This window comes from Neolamprologus multifasciatus, chromosome 11, assembly GCF_963576455.1.
Source record: "Neolamprologus multifasciatus chromosome 11, fNeoMul1.2, whole genome shotgun sequence".
In the NCBI taxonomy this organism is placed as follows: domain Eukaryota; kingdom Metazoa; phylum Chordata; class Actinopteri; order Cichliformes; family Cichlidae; genus Neolamprologus; species Neolamprologus multifasciatus.
This window is the reverse complement of record NC_140449.1, coordinates 22,134,215-22,151,016: the sequence shown is the minus strand read 5'-3', so window position 1 is coordinate 22,151,016 and position 16,802 is coordinate 22,134,215. Positions and strand designations below refer to the sequence as shown.

Below are 16,802 nucleotides of genomic sequence, written 5' to 3'. Positions count from 1 at the left end.
ACACAAACACACACAGAGCAGATTTAAAGTAGCAGCATCGCTTTATTGGTACAGCTCTTTACAGTGGGACACAATGGCAGGACATGGGTCTCTTTACAGAGCGCTGAAGAAAGCAAGGAGGCCGGTGTCAGGAGACGGATGCGCCAGAAGCTTCTGAATCTGTCAACACAGTTTACAATGTGGGTTAGTCATGTAATCATATAGACTTTGGCATGTTCACACACGCAAAAACAGGTGTCTGATTGCTGCACCCTTTACAACAAAGGGTCAGTAGGGATAAGTCGCAAATTATTACCACTCACAACAGCTTATTTTGTGTGTGTGTGTGTGTGTGTGTGTGTGTGTGTGTGTGTGTGTGTGAGAGAGAGAGAGAGAGAGCGTGCATGGGCCATTTCTGTTGCACCTGGTTTTTGTTTGTGTTTTTGTCTGTTTTGTGTGACTTTAATGTTTAGCTCTGTTTGAATTTTCCCTTTTTGTATTCAGCCCCTGAATGCCAAAACATTATCTTATGCATGTCTGAGCATAGACATCATCAAACATTTAAACTGACATGCTGTATCACTGCAAGAAGAGAAAAAAGTCATTTTGAATTTGATAACAGCAAACTGTCTCCAAAAAGCTGGGATGGGGGAAAACAAAGGGTTGGAATTAAAACAGCTGGAGGAACATTTTGCAACTAATTAGGTTTACTGGCAACAGATTGAAATGTATTTCTTTTTTTTTTTCCTCACCAAAGAAAAGGATTAAAAAAAACATTAAAGGAATTTGTGTTAATATTGTAGTTATTGTGTAATTACTTTAATAATGATGATATAAACACAGAAATGTGTATTTTGCTCATTTTTTGTGTTTGTTTTTTTTTTAAAGGGGTTAAGCCTGTTCAGTGTCTATTTTGTACAGTGACCACCAACTGTTTATGGAATCTAATATGTGTTGACTGAATAAACTAAGCTAAACAATACTGAGTCAGGAGGGCGACAGGAAGCATCTGTAGCAGGTACCTCCTTGAAGTTGGGGTGTTTGGCATCTTGAACCAGCTGCAGCAGAACAGCCTCTGTGGTGGTGAGGTATGCTCCGCTCTGTTTCAGTCGTGACAGAGCAAACAAACGATCCGTTTGGCTGAGGAGGGAAGTGAAAATGTTATAGTAAAGTGCACATGAAACTTCCCCAAGGCACACTCATTCCGTGTGTGTGACATCTCTTACTGCAATGAAAAAATACTGTTCAAATACACCGATACCTTCTGGATGACACGGCGTCAGCTACAATATGAACCTCTATCCCCTTCTCGAGCAGATCAAAAGCTGTGCACTGAGCAAAAGACAAGGAGGAAAGTTTTCTATTTGTCAACTAAAACTGCAAAGTCAGTCAAACACAGTTACAAAATTACATATTTATGTTACTTAATGACAGTGTAATAAATGAATAATCACCTAACATCATTACCTTCACCACTCTGTTTTTGTAATTAAAACTCAACACTTAGCCCACATTATGAAGATACAATATACGGTTAATGCATGCATCCAAGTGCACCTTAAATTATTATATTTATGTCATTTCTGCAGGTCACAGATAAACTGCTTGTTGCTTCTTTTGTGGAACAACTGATAAGACACATACTGATGTGTGTGATGGCATCAGCCACACAGGGGTAAATTAGTCCATTTTTTACTTTATTAGTTTGATTTGCAGTTTTCTTCATTAATCATTTGGTTAAACCTAACACTGGTATTATGAGGTGCACACATAGTAACATTGTGTGGTTTTTCTAAAATGTTTTGTTATATTAATTATGATTCTCTTTCTTTGAGTTACCTGGGTTTGGGCGGTGGCTGTGTCCTGTCTGGGCAAAAGGCGTGGCTGAGGACTCTGGGAACAAAATGCCTGCTCAGCAGGACCAACCATGGGCTTACCAGGAGCAGGGGTGTTTTAGGTTTAGTTAGGTTATTCTGTGCTTAGTTAATATTAGTGTGTGTTTTTGTTTTCCCCCCTATTGTGTGTAAATGGTTTGGCCAAATCATTATAAAAGCTACCCTTATGTGTCTTTGTAATTAGGTCAGTTTGTGAGTTAAGTTGTGTCTCACTTTGTTTTGTTTAAGTTTTTGGAAATTCCTTTTTGTAGAGTTATATTTAGTTGACCTCTTTTATGGGCCTGCTAAGTATGTTTTTGAATTTTGTTAATTTTGGACTTTTTGAGGGTTAAAATAAAGAAAACCCTTTTTGAAGACACTTTTTTTGGCCTGTGTCCTCTTTGCTTTGGCTGCTTGGTCCCTCACAATGTGACATGCATTGTTTGTGCATGTTAAAGAATCCAGTTGAAGACTAACATCTCCATATAATTGTCTCCTGATAACTACAACTGTGCTTCGCATATAAAATATACATTTGAAAAATATGAAAGAGTTGGTGCCTCATTGAATAATTGTATGCTCAGAATGACAGATACTGAATGTCACTCTATTCAAAATACCCAAGTCAATGAAAAGATTTTGTCTCGTTTTAACGGCGCAGATGCTGAATCACATTTGTGTCTTACAGCGATACAGGCATGAGCCTCTATTCCACACAGTATGGCTTGTTTGGGGTTCCCCAGGGCCTCCAGCTCCTTCTGCACCTCCTCTATCATCATAGTGAATGAAGTTTTAGCATGGGCCTTTAGGTCCTCAGCTCCCAGCTCTGGTACTGTGGGGCCTAGACCTTTAGGATATTGCTCTGTCAAAATGGGGGGGATTCCCAGGATACGACTGGCCTGTCAGAGAAGAGGAGAAAACTGGCAAATCTGATTCAGACTGTCCAAATTATTCATCCTCGACAACTGTGCTGATGAGGAGAACCAACCTGGAGCAGTCTGGCTGCATTGCTGACAATGTTGGTGAACTGGAAGATGTTGGGTCTGAACTTCTCCTGCATATCGCACAGGAAAAGCACTGCATCCTTGGTGGAGAGCCTGCCAATGTTTGCCACTACAAGAGCAAGGTCACAGAAGGCATTCAGGTAGATTTAATACCATCTTGTACTATCATCAGAGAAATGTGAAGTAAAATTTATAAAGGTGAAACTTTAAGTTCATAAGTTTATAGCTTACGACTGTGGGACAGCTGCTTGTTGCTGTCTTTAACCATTATTTGGACAATCATAGACTCTAGCTAACCTGTCAGCATGAGTCTAAAATGGTGCATTTTCTTCCTTGTAGGACATTATTTCCTTCTTTGATATTGCACTGATTCAATAACAAAGGGACCAGTGACAACTCAAAGACAGCTAGACTCAAAGGAATTTGCTAAGATCATGGCTCGTTTTAGCGAATTAAAGCATAAGAAATGTCACTTACTCTTGTTGCTTTAATAGTCCAGAGGTGAGGTAGAGAGTAGTGGGTAACAGGCTGAAGGGGACTGCAGAAACTTTAACTGTCAGGTTAAAGTATTATTTCCCATGTGACGTCGCCTGTGTAAACCAAATAAAATATTTACATGTTTTACTTGTAATAGAAAAAAGAACGACCGAATTTAATATTGCAGACAGAATTGCGTATATGTAATCATATTAACTAATAATAAATAAACAAGTAAATTTGTTATTAAAGAGTTAATATATTAGCATCTATAGTCGGATGTAAAAAATAAAAACTAACCTAGCACGAAGCTAAGAAGACCACGGAGTTCAACTTCGGCTTCAGCCTTTCTTTGACAGGCGCTGCCTTCCTGGGAGCGATTACTGACCAATAGTATTGCGAGCTGTAGAGATTGACGCTTCTTTTGCGCCAATAGCCGCCGCTGCTGAGCAAATGTTGAGGTGGTTGGAAACCATAAAGTAACCCGGAGTGGTGAACCGAAGATGTCTGACACTGCAGAGTCCCCAACAGAGACGCAGAAAGAAGAAACACAGCCGCCGTCAGACGACTCGACGACAAATGACGAGAAGAAGAAAAGTAAGAGAGCGGAAAATAACTTCTCAGTTACGGGAAAACAATTGTGTTTCTGATGACTGTTGCTAATGCTAAAGAAAACACATCCGGATGTGTGACGTACAATATGATTGACAGTGAAAGTCGGCCACTAGGGTGGAAGCATGTTCTCTCTTCAGCCAATAAGCACGTCGTTTTCTAGCAAAGGGTACTGCCGGTTTGGGGAACAGCTGAAGCTAATGCTAATAAACATTACATATATTTTGTATTCTTATATGTTACATAGTTCACAGAAAGTCTCTGTTTTGCCATATTTGATCAAATATACTAACCAGTCGTCTCAATAGCAACATATTCTGCGTGCAAATGCAACAAGGATCTTAAGAAACTACACTTGGCTCAAAACTCTTAAAATGTCACAAAATCCATGGATCAAGGCTCAGCTGAAAATCTGGGATATGTTAAGAAGAGAACATAAACTAGAATATATAAAACTTGCATGGTGTGCCTACGACTGTGAGTTTAAACCTGATAAAATAGTTTATAGAGTCAAATCCTGGCCTGCAAAAGGAATAACAACAGCTACTACTGATCTTCTGATCTACACAAAGGGGAAATTAAAAGGCTTTGAAAGATTGACATCACTTTATAATATGACCTCTAAAAACATAACTTTTTCTGTTAGCTCCCGATGTGCGATTACTTTAATCATACCACTAAAAATAGAACATTCCATCTCAATTCATTTTTTTTTTTTTACATTTGCTGCTCAACTGTCTCTATTTTGCCTAAAAATGTTAAGCTCCAAAGTTTTCATATATATACAAACCACTGCTGTTAAAATATTAGCTTCATAAATCAAATACTTTTAAAGATATTTGTTTTAATAAATTGTCCATCAATCCACTCCCCGGATACTCACTTAGGCAATGTTCGAACATGGGAAAACTATAAAAGATAAGCCAGATGTTTTCACTGGCCTCTCTTGCCATAAAAGTGAGTCAAGATCTGTAATTTGGGACTGATCTAAAAAGGTCTGAATATTTCCTTGTTGTACAAAAAACAATTCAAGCAGTTCAAAGTTCCATACCAAGAACATACTAATGACAGTAATAATAATAGGTAATAAGAGACAAACAGCAACTATTTTTGAATGATATATAGCTAATGCAAAATAAAATGACTATAATACTTTTTAACATGAACTTCTTTAGTCACAAAAATGAAGAAAATGCTACTTTCCTTCAACCTTCCTGCTGGATTTACCAGAAATATGTGTAGACAGTCTAATGAACAAAATTTGGAGTTTGCAGATGTTATATCAATTATAACTACGGAAATAACGTTAAATATATGCATATTTTTCATTTTTGAGACCTACTGCAATGGAAACATTCAAGAGTAAAGAAAATAAGAAAAGTAAAGATAATAACTCACTTAACCTGCGTAGTTTTGCAGGACTAATTTGCACAAATACCACAACAGAAATTTAAATTAAAATGAGGTTAAGAGACAGCTTAGTCTGTATGTAGCCAGACATCTAATTTCAATTTTGCAATACCCTGCCTAAAATTTAATGAAACAAATAAATGAGGTCATAGTAACTTATAACTAGATTTTAGTAATTGAATTAGATCTGGGTGTTGAATGTTGTTTATATTACTATTAGAGGTTATGTTTAAGCTTAGGCACTGTTTGGGGCTTTTGGGGGGGGGGGGGGGGCTTCAGAAAAGCTGATGTGAAAGCACACGAAGACAAGAAGTTAAAGGCGGTTATTATGCACATTCCACATTAAACACATCACAAAAAACAACAACACCTAGAGCAATATGAAATTAAAATTTCCACAGGGGAGTGTTTGATATTTCACCAAAACACTATTGGGGGAAAATAATACAGTAACATTTTTTTAACTCTGTGCAGCACTGGCTTAGTTGCATAGGTGGATGTTTACTTGGGGCCTTTACAGTATTTTTGTTTGTCCACCATGCTATAATGTAGTGGCTATGCATCAGTGACTGCACCTTTCCAGAAATTCCACTGTATATTCAAGTTGAGATTTGCCTGTGCCAGTCGGCGTTGCAACACTGTTGAATAACTTTCAGTTTTGTTTTCTTCATTTTTATAGTCGATGTGCTGTTGAAGGCAGTGGGAGACACTCCTATAATGAAAACAAAGAAGTGGGCAGTGGACAGGGGGAGAACAGTACAGTCTCTTTCACAATTCATATCTCGCTTCCTCAAGTTTGATGCCAATGAACAACTAGTAAGCATGACATTTTTTCTACCAGCTTGTTAATTTCTGAAGTCTTATAATGGACATGATTTAAAAACCAATTCTGAAAACTAAATCTTTGTTTTTTCTCAGTTCATCTATGTTAACCAGTCTTTTGCCCCCTCACCGGATCAAGAAGTAGGGGTCCTCTTTGATGTGAGTATATGCACAGTTTTAAATGTGGCAGCACACACAGACATATCAACAACATTATGTTCCCTGTTGTTTCATTAATTTAATAGCGCACAGTCTGGAGTTACAGACCGAGTTGGTCTTCACTGAAATATTACATCAGTAGCACTAGTGTTAGGCAAGTATTTAACTCGGTCCAAACTTCTTTGGACACTTTTTTGCCTCTGTACATCAGCTCAATTAATTTTTAACTCAAACAATCAAAATGTGACTAAAGTGCAGACTTTCAGCTTTAACTCAAGAGTTTTTTGTTTTTGCTGTTTTTGTTGTTGTTTTTTAATACAGAATCCATTTTCAGAGGCGCAAAATTAGTTGGACAAGTGAACATCATTTTAAATATAAGTATTGTTTTTAGTAATTGAAAGAAAATCCTTTGTAGTCAGAGACTGCCTGAGCTCTACCACAGAGACCTCACTAAATGCTGTGTTTCCTCTCTTAAGCGTTTTGACCTTTACTGCAGCCAGTTGCTGCTTCATTGTGGTTCTCTCCACAACCAATAACTGAAAATCTGCTCTATCAGGTTGACATGAGGCGACTGACATGACCATTGAAGTATATCTAATTTCTTGGCCGTGAGAAACTCTTGAGTCGCTTTTGCAGTACGTTTTGGGTCATTATCCATTTGGACTGTGAAGTGCTGTCTGCATAGTTTTGAAGCATTTAGCTGACTCTGAGCAGAGAGTGTAACCCTGCACACTTCACAATTTGTCCTGCTCCTTCTACCAGCAGTGACATCATCAGTAAACACCAGTGCCCAGCTTCCACTGGCATTTCCTCCACCAGATAATGTCATATGCTTCGTGAGCTGTTCTTTCCTTCTCCATACTTTTCTCTTCCCATTGTTCTAATACAAATAAATCTAATCAGACCTTCTTGTTCTTGAGTGGTTTACATGTTATTGTAAAGCCTCTACATTCCTTTTCATGAAACTGTCTCTTGCTTGTGGACCTGAACAATGCTACGGCTTTATCCACTTCAGTTGTTGTCTGTGTTTTTTCAGGCCATTTGGTGTTGCCTGACCAGTTGATTCCTCCTTTTTTAAGAATGAGCCAGATTGTTAACTTAACCACTTCTAAAGAATTTTGCTGTCTCTCTGATGGCATTACTTTGTTTTTCCAGCCAAATAATAGTTTCCTTTACTTGCATGAACTACTGTTTGGACACCTTATCGAGAGTTATCGAGAGCATGTTCAACACTTGGAAATAACTCCAGATTTTTTATCTACTTAATTTGTCGTTAAATAACAAGGGAACCTGCTTCACCTGGTGACTACTCTGGAAGTCTTTGTATAAAAATCATTGTGGTTCCTAGGCAGTTAATGAAAACTTCTGTTGAACCCCTTAAACTAATGCTGGACATCTGCACTTCAATCACATCTTGTTTTCTTGATTTAAAATCCACTGTGGTGGAGTATAGATGCAAAATTAACAGAGGGGAGAAAACAGTCAATGTCCACAAACGTATGAAACTTATAGACCTAACTGTTTCTGCAGGTTCAGCCTGTGTGACTGGACAGGTCATGCAGAGCTTCTACCAGCAGAGGGTGCAATAAGAGACAAGCCTTCTGTGACATAATCTTAAATCCTTGACCACTGGTAAATGTCTTAACAAGTAACAGTAAAAACGTCAAAGTCTAGATCAGTGGTTAGCTGATCACCTCTCTGCTCTCACTGCTAGATCAATATCTAGTTAAAAGGTCCTTTCTGATGTCACAACAGCAGTTAACACTGATTTTAGACTTTGTTGACAGCTCACTCCTGTGTTTGACAGTTTAACTTCAACGTTTGTATTCCCGTCTCTTTGTCTTTCAGTGTTTTGGAAGTGATGGCAAGCTGATTCTACATTATTGTAAATCTCAAGCCTGGGGTTAGCTGCTTTCTACAACTACATTTTCCCTCCTATCCCCATCCTTAACTTCACAAACACGACAACATAATGTTGTCTTTCCCCTTTGCTGTTTGCTGTCTTACAGTTGTTTTTTTTTTGTAAATACACTGTAAATAAATTATTGTGTATATCATAAAAGTATTGACACTGTTCTTGTTTTTTGTGCTGTTGCTAATCTGGGGAAATGTATATAAGGTACTATAATGTTAATAAAAATAAATAAAATAGAGCTGTAATGCAGTGGAACTTAAACTGCTGATTAAAGTTTAGGGAGGGTTAGTGAAGGCCACCGCTGAAAAGGGACAGACACGGGAAGAGAGGGGGCACTATAGTAACAGATGGACTTAGAGGGATTACATGATTCAGGGTGGGTTTGTCTCATAAATTACCAAGAAAGACAGTAAAGGGAGTAGAGTGGCTTGGAGACAGACATGCAGTCACTCCATCGGTTCGCATCTCCATCGGAGGAGGATTACACGGGGCTTGCAGCCGGAGAGGTAAGGGCCACTGATGCTCACACTGGAGGAGGAAAGCTGATGCACAGAGAAAAGATGAAGAGAGTAGCAACAGAGAGGGTATTCAAGATGGAGCAGCTGAACTAAAGTTATGAACGAGCTTTTTGATTAAGGGCTTATGAAGAAGGCAGAGGAAAAACCACAATGTAAGTTCACTGCAAGGCAGTGAAATATGTTTTATGATGGACATGAAAGACTACAGAGGGCGAGAACAAAGTCTGGTAGGTATTTTACTTATTTAAAAATAATTTGTTCTGAAGTCATTTGTGGATTCTTCATCAGCAATTGCAAAAACATAATTTCTCTAATATTTACACATGGCAAAAAAACGTCGTTATTACACTGAGTGTTCAATTAAATTTGTCATTTGTGAACGAAAACTGAACGACTTATTTTGGATCGACGTCTGCAAAAATTGAGCAAACTGGAAAATGATGCATCAGCTAGTTACTGACGTGTAAAGGCTGAAAATATTTATTGTCTTAGCAACAGTCGACATGGTAAGGTTCATGCTAAGAGTAACAATTTCAAACATAATCTTATAAATATCAATACTTGGTCACTGGCTGCTGTTAAACCATCGGTAATATGCAGAGGTAGACTTCCATACAGATTATCAAGGTGCTTTGTGGGGTAATTGTTTCAGTGCTGAATTAATTAAACTGGCATCTCTGTGATGGTGTGACGCACTGAGCGGTAATCTAAACAAACAGTGCTTAAAAGATGTGCAGTTGTGAAAGGACATAATGTACATCTGAGAATAAATGCAATGCAAGTATTTAGGAAAGCCTTATCTCTGCTGAGCATTGACTTTAACTGCCTCAGTAACACTCCAATGGTCATTAAGCGTATTATCATACTGATGGAGTTTTATTTCCAGCAGTACAGATGACAGAAACCATGCTAAGGGATGAGTGATGTGCTACATTCACCTGATTTAATCTGTGTTGTGTTTCAGGGCCTGTGAGCTGACAGGGGGACATTGCATGAGAGAAAGATTGGCAGCAGACATGGTCAAAGTGTACTTCACACTAAAACACACCTAACAAAAACAGATTAAAGCAGATTTCCAGGGATTACGTGTAAAATTTCATTTAGATCTCTGCCTTATCTATAATTTCATCAAAAAAGTAATCTAGTGTTTTGCTCCCCTGCATCGTGCCTTCCACTTAAGGCCCACAGTTTATAATGAGCGGCAGGCTCGGGCCTGAGTGCGTTAATCAGGAAGCACAGAGATGTTAGCCGGGGTCACAGGAAAGTACACATCACTCAGCCTTTCACAACCCCCCTTTTAAACAGCTGGAGGACTTATGTGACTTCAGGCAGTGATTGACAGTGTAAAGCTAGATTTCATTATATGGGCAATTTCCTTTTACCCTCTGTTTTCTTTTTTATGCTCACTTGCTCACAATTTCATTTAACTTTTTTTTGCAAAATAATAAGTTCAGGAATCTATTTGATGTCCTCTTTAGACATACAAGTTTTATTAATAAATTCTAGTATTTGTAGATGCTTTTTTTGATACAGTTGAATTGATCTAATACAGAAAAAAGGGCTTCGAGTGTTGATTTCAGAGGACGCATGTCTGTATCTGTTCCCACAGGAATCAATAGCTTCTCATACTGAAGAAGTCAGGGCAACAAAGAGTAATATCCTGGAATCCCTCGGTTCTCTCCCACTGTGCCCAAATCATCCACCTAAATCTCCTCTTGTTCATTTTTTTGTTCCTTCTGTCCCTCTTTCCCACATGTATCAAAATCAGAGCATCTTGTCGTGCTCCCTGCTCTCTCTCTTTCTTTATCTTCCTTTCTGTTAATCCCACTGACTTTACAATATCGTTCCCCATCTGTTTTCTTATCTTCTTTCTTTACTGTTACATCACATTTTTATTTGTTTGTTTTCTTTTTAAACCTGGCCGCCCATAACCTCTTAAAACCCCCACAAAGCATCTGTCCCACCCTCTCAGCTCCATCTGTGGCTGTTTTCATACCTTCTGTCCTGCTATTCGCGTGTGCCTTGTCCCATTCTGTCCCCTTTGACCTTCCTCTCTCTATATCTGACCCCACCCGTACCTCCGTCTTCTCCCGCGTGGCCATGCTGGAACGCATGTCCCGTCGCTCTCGCTCCCTGCTCTCCCTCACCTTGACCTCTTTGGCTCTGGCCCTCTCTATCCTGGCTCTCTGCACCTCCTACTGGTGTGAGGGCACTCACAAGGTGGTCAAGCCCCTCTGCCTGTCGCCTGTCAAAATGAAGAACTGTGGTCAGAACAACAGTGAGCCTTACACCACAGGTAGGAAACTCAACATATCCAAAGGAGTTTTGTATTTATTTACTGTTAATGTATTGTACATACACTTACAGTGTCATTGTCAAAAATAATTTACTCCCTTCCTAATTTCTTAGTTGTTTGGATATTTGTTAAACTTAAATATCTCAGTCAGACAAACTTTAATATATTATACCAAAGATAACCAGAGTAAACACAAAATGCAGTTTTTCAGATGCTAATTTCACTTGTTAAAAGCGATCAAAACCTGAATCAAGAGATCATTTAAATAGATCCTGTCAATAAGTGAAGTAGGCTAAAGATCTCAAAAGCCAACACATTGACATCTATCAGTCTAGAAAGGGTTACAAAGCAATTTCTAAGGCTTTGGAGTGCCAGTGAACCACAGTGAGATCATTATCCACAAATGGAGAACACTTGGAACAGTGGTGAAGCTTCCCAGGAGTGGCCAGTTTACTAAAATTACTCCAAGAGCACATCAGCGACTCATTGTAGAGGTCACAAAAGAACTTAGAACGACATCTAAAGAACTGCAGGCCTCACGTCTCTCAGTTAAGGTCAGTGTTAGTTCCAAGTCCCACGGAGAAAACCTCCTGCTGACCAAAAAAAAACACAAGGGCTCATCTCTCATCTCAAAGAAAAAACTTTAGATGATCCCCAAGACCTTAGGGATAATATTATGTGAACTAACGAGACAATGCTGGGACTTTTTTGAAGGTTTGAATCCTGTTACATGTGGAGTAAAACTAACACAGCATTTCATAAATAGAACATCACACCAACAGTCAGACGTGGTGGTGGTAGTGTGATGGTCTGGGATTGCTTTGCTGCTTCAGGACCTGGACGGTTTGGTGTAACTGATGGGACAATAAATTCTGCTCTCTATTAGAAAGTGCTTAAGGAGAATGCCCAGCCATCAGTTTGAATTTTTGCTTATGCAGCAGTACAATAAAAACATATCAGTAATGGCTCAAAACCCCCCAAAACAAATAAAAGTTTTGAAGTGGCCTAGTCAAAGTTCAAATTCAAACGATGATTGCAGTTTTCGTTTGCCAAGGGTTACACAACTAGTTATTAGATTTAGGGCACAATTACTTTTTCCACATGAGGGCAGGTAGGTTTGGATAACCTTTTCCCTTTAATAAATTAAATCATCAATTGAAAACTGTATTTCTTTTTTTATTTGCTCAGGTTATCTTAGTCTAACCAAAATGCAAATAAAAAAAGAAAAGAAATCAGTAGGGGACAAATATTTTTTTCATCGCATTGTATGTTTGGATTGCTTTTTGGTAATCTTTAACCTTTTATCGTGTACCTGTTTATTAAGACTTATGCTTTTATGATCTGTGAGTCATCATATTTTATAGTATAGTTTTGAAATAGCATCACTAAATCTTTAGGGCGTAAGCAGAAATTCAGTGTCAAAGTGCATTGTCCTTTGACCTTTAGACATTCCATGAAATGTGGAACCATGTGGGAATGCTTATGCTTCATAGTAGTGTTCAGGAGTATTTAAGAACATCAGGTTTTGACTTGGACTAAAAGAAAAAGCAAACAATTAAATCTGAGTCGACTTCTGTGCTGCACAGAAGTCGGGAAAATATACTGGTGACTAATCCAGAGTCTGCTGCATCATGTTCACAGACATGTCACAATTTGCTTGTAACAGCAAAAATTCTTGGATTCATTCTTGTGTAAACAGTTGTGATATTATCTTGGCATTTAGCCACTTGAAGAGTCTGGGATAATTTGAAAGTCTTAACTGTAAGTAGAAAGGTACTGCCAATCATAGCCACAGTCTTATGATACACCTTCAAAAGCAAACATGCTGTCTTTCATTGCGTTTTATTGCAGTAGGTTGTATAATCGCCAACGCAATACAATAAGATAGGATTTAATTAGGGATTTCTATCATTTATAGACAATAGATAAGATTTGATTAGACAGATTTGTCAAAATAATTTTAATTTTTTCTGGAGCTTCTCTCTGGTTCTCAGTGTTCAGTGGAACGCTTCATGTAAAGCAGATGGAGGCAGCTTTGCTTGAAGCAAACTCCATCTGCTTCATCTGAAGTAAACTCCATCTGGGGGAAGTTTGCTGAAAAGAAAGCTCTGCTGAAAAAAAAAGCTCAACAGGTGGACTCTTAGGTAACACTGTTATGTGAAACCACGTTTTTAAAGTTTAAGATTGAACCTTCATGCCTAGATGCTTTTTGAGGCTATGCGTCTATCCTAAGTTAAACCGTATCTAGAGAGTTCAAATCTGCTCCTCAGGCACACTGAGATTGTTTGCGGTGCTGGATTGGCTTACACAATAAAGTGGATGAGGCTTTCTGACACTGAACTGTTAGAAAGCAATTGTCCTTACTTTTAATCTCCTTTCCCCCCAATACCTTTGTTCCACAGTGTACTCAGTTATGGCTTAGTATTAATCTGTGGGGTGTGAGGTTGCTTCTACAGGTTTAGTCGTTGACAGCTCTTATTGCATAAAACAATCATCTTTGACACTACACGTGCTTTGTGAACTCACACAGAAATATTTCATTTTTACTATGTACAGTGCGTCCATTTAACTCTCCCTTATGTTTCTAAACCTGAGGACGTGTTTGGCACATCATAGTGAACACTGACAAGACTGCATGTACACAGAGGCTTGCTGATTTTGAGGCACCAGTATAATTAGCAGACTTGCAGGACTTTTGTGTTTACCCCTAACCATTCTCTTTTTAACGACACATACTTTTACATGCCTACCCCTCAATTTGATACCTGCTATTCTGCTGTCTAACTCCCTCGTCATTTATATGTTCTCACTGCCTTTTCTTGCATTATGTGTTTGACAGTCAGTGGATCCGCTGTTAATACTCACGCCTCACCAACAACATTTCCTGAATTTGTTAAATGTTTGCATCATATGGTGAGAAAGTACACGGAGACAGAACGTACCCCTAGTGAAGGCTGGATTATACTCTGACCACATTAAGAATGAGCAGGTGCAGAACCGAACCTTAAATTAGCTTTTTTCCACTGTCACCCTCTCAGAGAGTCCCACTCAGAACCCATACAACCGCACGCTATCTCCAGCCAGGAGAGAGGAGCTGGCTAAGATCAGACAAAGGCAGCTGGCCAACGCTGTCCACTACATATGGGAGACGGGCGAAGACAAGTTTGCTTTTAGATACTTCCACACGGGCTTCTGGGAAAGCTGTGAAAAACACAGTGATGGTAAGAGGCACACCTGTGCAGTTCATTTTTTTTGGTTGCCGTTTGGTTTCAACTTGGATTGTTAATCAAAGCTGATGTTTTTCACTTTCAACTACAAAACTTTATCCTTAAATCATGACATTATGTTGGCAGGGGAGAAGTGTCGCAGCTTTATAGACTTAACTCCAGGAGAAACTCAAGGTGAGCTGTGAACTGCTTAATAGTCTCCTGCCTTAATATCGCCATGTTGCCATTTGATTAAAAGTTAGCTTGTGACAGTGAGCTCACACTGTTGTTGACATGTTGCAGGTGTGCTCTGGCTGTCAGTTATTTCTGAGTTTACATACATCGGTCTGCTGGGAATGGGGTTCTTACTCATGTGGCTGGAAGTCTTGTGTTCCCATAAAGAGATGCACTCACTAAAAATCAATGCCTATGCAGCTATCTGCACTGTGTTATCAGGTCAGACTCAGTCTAATGCTCACTTTTACATTATTTTGTAACCCGCCTCTGCATATTCAGATATAATATATCTATTTTATTGCATGTTCCTCTGATCTTTCCGGTTTATGTTGGATTAATTTTGTCTGTTTCACCTCCTGTGTAGGTCTTCTTGGGATGGTGGCACATATGATGTACACCACAGTGTTTCAGATGACAGTAATTGTGGGCCCCAAGGACTGGAGGCCTCAATCCTGGGACTACGGCTGGTCATTTGCGTAGGTGCCAGATATGATTTAAGCTTTCGTCAAGACTTAATGTTTCACTACAAGCTTAATATTTCTCATCTCCTAACTATGTTAAATTCCCTGCTCCTAGTCTCGCCTGGGTGTCCTTCAGCTGCTGCATGGGAGCTGCTGTTGTCACGCTCAACTCATACACAAAGACCATCATCGAGCTTCGCCGCAGACAGAGACTACGTTTAGAGGAAGCCAGAGCCACCACTCACGCTCCATCCTATGACGAGGTGGTCCCAGGGGGAGGGCTCTACTCTGTCAGTGGCCTATTGCAATGTCCAGATGGGATGATTGATGTGGCGTGGGCTCCAAATGGCAGCGTAGTCGGAGTGGGAAATGGGGATGTACCAACTTTGGTTTTAGTAGGAGGCTGTGGCCCTGAGGGGTGTGAGGACTGTGAGAGAGAGATGGATGAGATGGGGGAAGCCATGGACCGAGTTGATTCACCTTGTTAGGGAATCAGTAACATGTAACAGCTGAAAGGGCTCAAAATCTGAAAAGGAAAGACACTTTAACTAAGGTGGAGAAGGTCAATGTAAGCAGACACATCCTTTCTTTCTCGTCGTCCACTTTGACTCTCTGTGAACATGGGATGTACTGATTGGGCTCAAGGTCCAAAGAAATCCACACATATCAAAACGCTAAGCCTACAATGCATGTATCTGTGTATGTATCTCGTTCACATGCAAGCCTGCATTTTTCTGGGTATTTCTCAGTGCCTCATAGTAGGAAAGAAATGTATGACTTTGTTTGCAAATGGAAAGAAATGCTTCCTCTATTCTATTGTTTATATATTAACTTGAAAACCATCATCTTAGTGATCAGTTTGTTTCAGAGGACGATGCGTGTATTCCTGAAAGATCAGCACGTTCTATAGAGAAACATGCTGCTCATGAACATGTTTCCTTTTTTAAACTTCTTCGGTCAGAAACTTTTGAGAGACAAATTTTTTTAATGCAATTCATGTATACCAGAAGCTACTACAAGCACAGCCTCTCTGGAGATGCACAGACAAACCCATAGAGATGGAAAGATTACAGAGATTTTGAAAAGTCTGCTCTCTGATGTTGAACAGAAGATTATGTGTAAACCAGTAATCCCGAGTTGGATGGAAGGGAGGAGGAATAGAGGGAGGAGAGTGAAGCAAGAGAGGAGCAGCATGTGGGGCGGTTAGGATGAAAGTTGGAAAGAAATGCCTGCACACACTAACATCTGCAACATCGAGACACCAGTTTCAGGAAAACAACGCTCTAAAAAACTGCATTTAATTCCTGTCATATACTATGTTTGACATAAAATTGTATAAGTACTGAGTTTTTGTTTTTTGTTTTTTTTACAAAAGTCAAAAACAAGTAGTTAAATTTACCTTTAATTTTTGTAGGTTATACATTTGAGATAATCCTGGATTTACTGTCAGGGATTAATACAACTGAAAAAACCTAAAGTGAAAATTTTATCAGCTACCAGCATTATAATATGCAGTATGTTTCTAGGTCAAAGGAGATTTAATTGTTTTCCAGGAGAAGATAAATAGATTTCCAAAGCCCAGATGAATGATAAAATCTTTAATTTTTTTGTACAAGTGAGTAAATTACAATACTGGAGGACATTTCAAATTTCTAAAAAACAAGAAAAGCATAACAAGCTAATAATTAAGTATAATACTTAATGTGTATAAGTATGTGTAACACACAAATGTACAGAAACTGTAGGAATGCTTATTTACAGAGGGGCCGAGAATTTAAGGAAGAGGACGGAGAAAACATCTGATAAGGAGAGAGAAAGAAGAGGGAAGAGTG

At 39.0% G+C, this 16,802-nt stretch overlaps 3 protein-coding genes across 3 annotated transcripts; 2 read left to right on the top strand and 1 right to left on the bottom strand.

Annotated features, from left to right (window-relative positions):
* Nucleotides 1–22: 22 nt before the first annotated feature.
* Nucleotides 23–3,773, bottom strand: isoc2 (isochorismatase domain containing 2). The gene is made up of 7 exons (XM_085178044.1): nucleotides 3,635–3,773; nucleotides 3,335–3,447; nucleotides 2,842–2,966; nucleotides 2,540–2,752; nucleotides 1,241–1,311; nucleotides 1,002–1,119; nucleotides 23–159 (listed from the first exon to the last, which is right to left on the bottom strand). Coding segments are annotated over exons 2-7 (594 nt in total). The 5' UTR covers nucleotides 3,336–3,447; nucleotides 3,635–3,773; the 3' UTR covers nucleotides 23–93.
* Nucleotides 3,774–3,795: 22 nt separating this feature from the next.
* Nucleotides 3,796–8,324, top strand: atg12 (ATG12 autophagy related 12 homolog (S. cerevisiae)). The gene is made up of 4 exons (XM_085178047.1): nucleotides 3,796–3,931; nucleotides 6,036–6,172; nucleotides 6,275–6,337; nucleotides 8,186–8,324. Exons 1-4 carry the CDS (start codon nucleotides 3,838–3,840, stop codon nucleotides 8,243–8,245), a joined length of 354 nt encoding a protein of 117 aa, XP_085034173.1. The 5' UTR covers nucleotides 3,796–3,837; the 3' UTR covers nucleotides 8,246–8,324.
* A 1,980-nt stretch (nucleotides 8,325–10,304) lies between these two features.
* Nucleotides 10,305–15,463, top strand: LOC146508409 (germ cell-specific gene 1-like protein). Its single transcript, XM_085178038.1, has 6 exons — nucleotides 10,305–11,066; nucleotides 14,105–14,287; nucleotides 14,420–14,467; nucleotides 14,576–14,728; nucleotides 14,874–14,985; nucleotides 15,086–15,463. The coding sequence occupies exons 1-6, from the start codon at nucleotides 10,871–10,873 to the stop codon at nucleotides 15,456–15,458; spliced, it is 1,065 nt and encodes a 354-aa protein (XP_085034164.1). The 5' UTR covers nucleotides 10,305–10,870; the 3' UTR covers nucleotides 15,459–15,463.
* The last annotated feature ends 1,339 nt before the right edge of the window (nucleotides 15,464–16,802 follow it).

Bases quoted from the DNA above. Each gene is read 5' to 3' on its own strand.
- isoc2 (XM_085178044.1), bottom strand. The intron at 1,312-2,539 runs GTAAGACACAAA...TCTTTTGCTCAG, and splicing joins AGGCTCATGCCTGTATCGCT to TGCACAGCTTTTGATCTGCT. The intron at 160-1,001 runs GTACCTGCTACA...CTGTGTTGACAG, and splicing joins AACACCCCAACTTCAAGGAG to ATTCAGAAGCTTCTGGCGCA.
- atg12 (XM_085178047.1), top strand. From the start codon at position 3,838: ATGTCTGACACTGCAGAGTCCCCAACAGAGACGCAGAAAGAAGAAACA. The intron at 3,932-6,035 runs GTAAGAGAGCGG...TCATTTTTATAG, and splicing joins AAATGACGAGAAGAAGAAAA to TCGATGTGCTGTTGAAGGCA. The intron at 6,173-6,274 runs GTAAGCATGACA...GTTTTTTCTCAG, and splicing joins TTGATGCCAATGAACAACTA to TTCATCTATGTTAACCAGTC.
- LOC146508409 (XM_085178038.1), top strand. From the start codon at position 10,871: ATGCTGGAACGCATGTCCCGTCGCTCTCGCTCCCTGCTCTCCCTCACC. The intron at 14,288-14,419 runs GTAAGAGGCACA...TTATGTTGGCAG, and splicing joins CTGTGAAAAACACAGTGATG to GGGAGAAGTGTCGCAGCTTT. The intron at 14,468-14,575 runs GTGAGCTGTGAA...GACATGTTGCAG, and splicing joins AACTCCAGGAGAAACTCAAG to GTGTGCTCTGGCTGTCAGTT.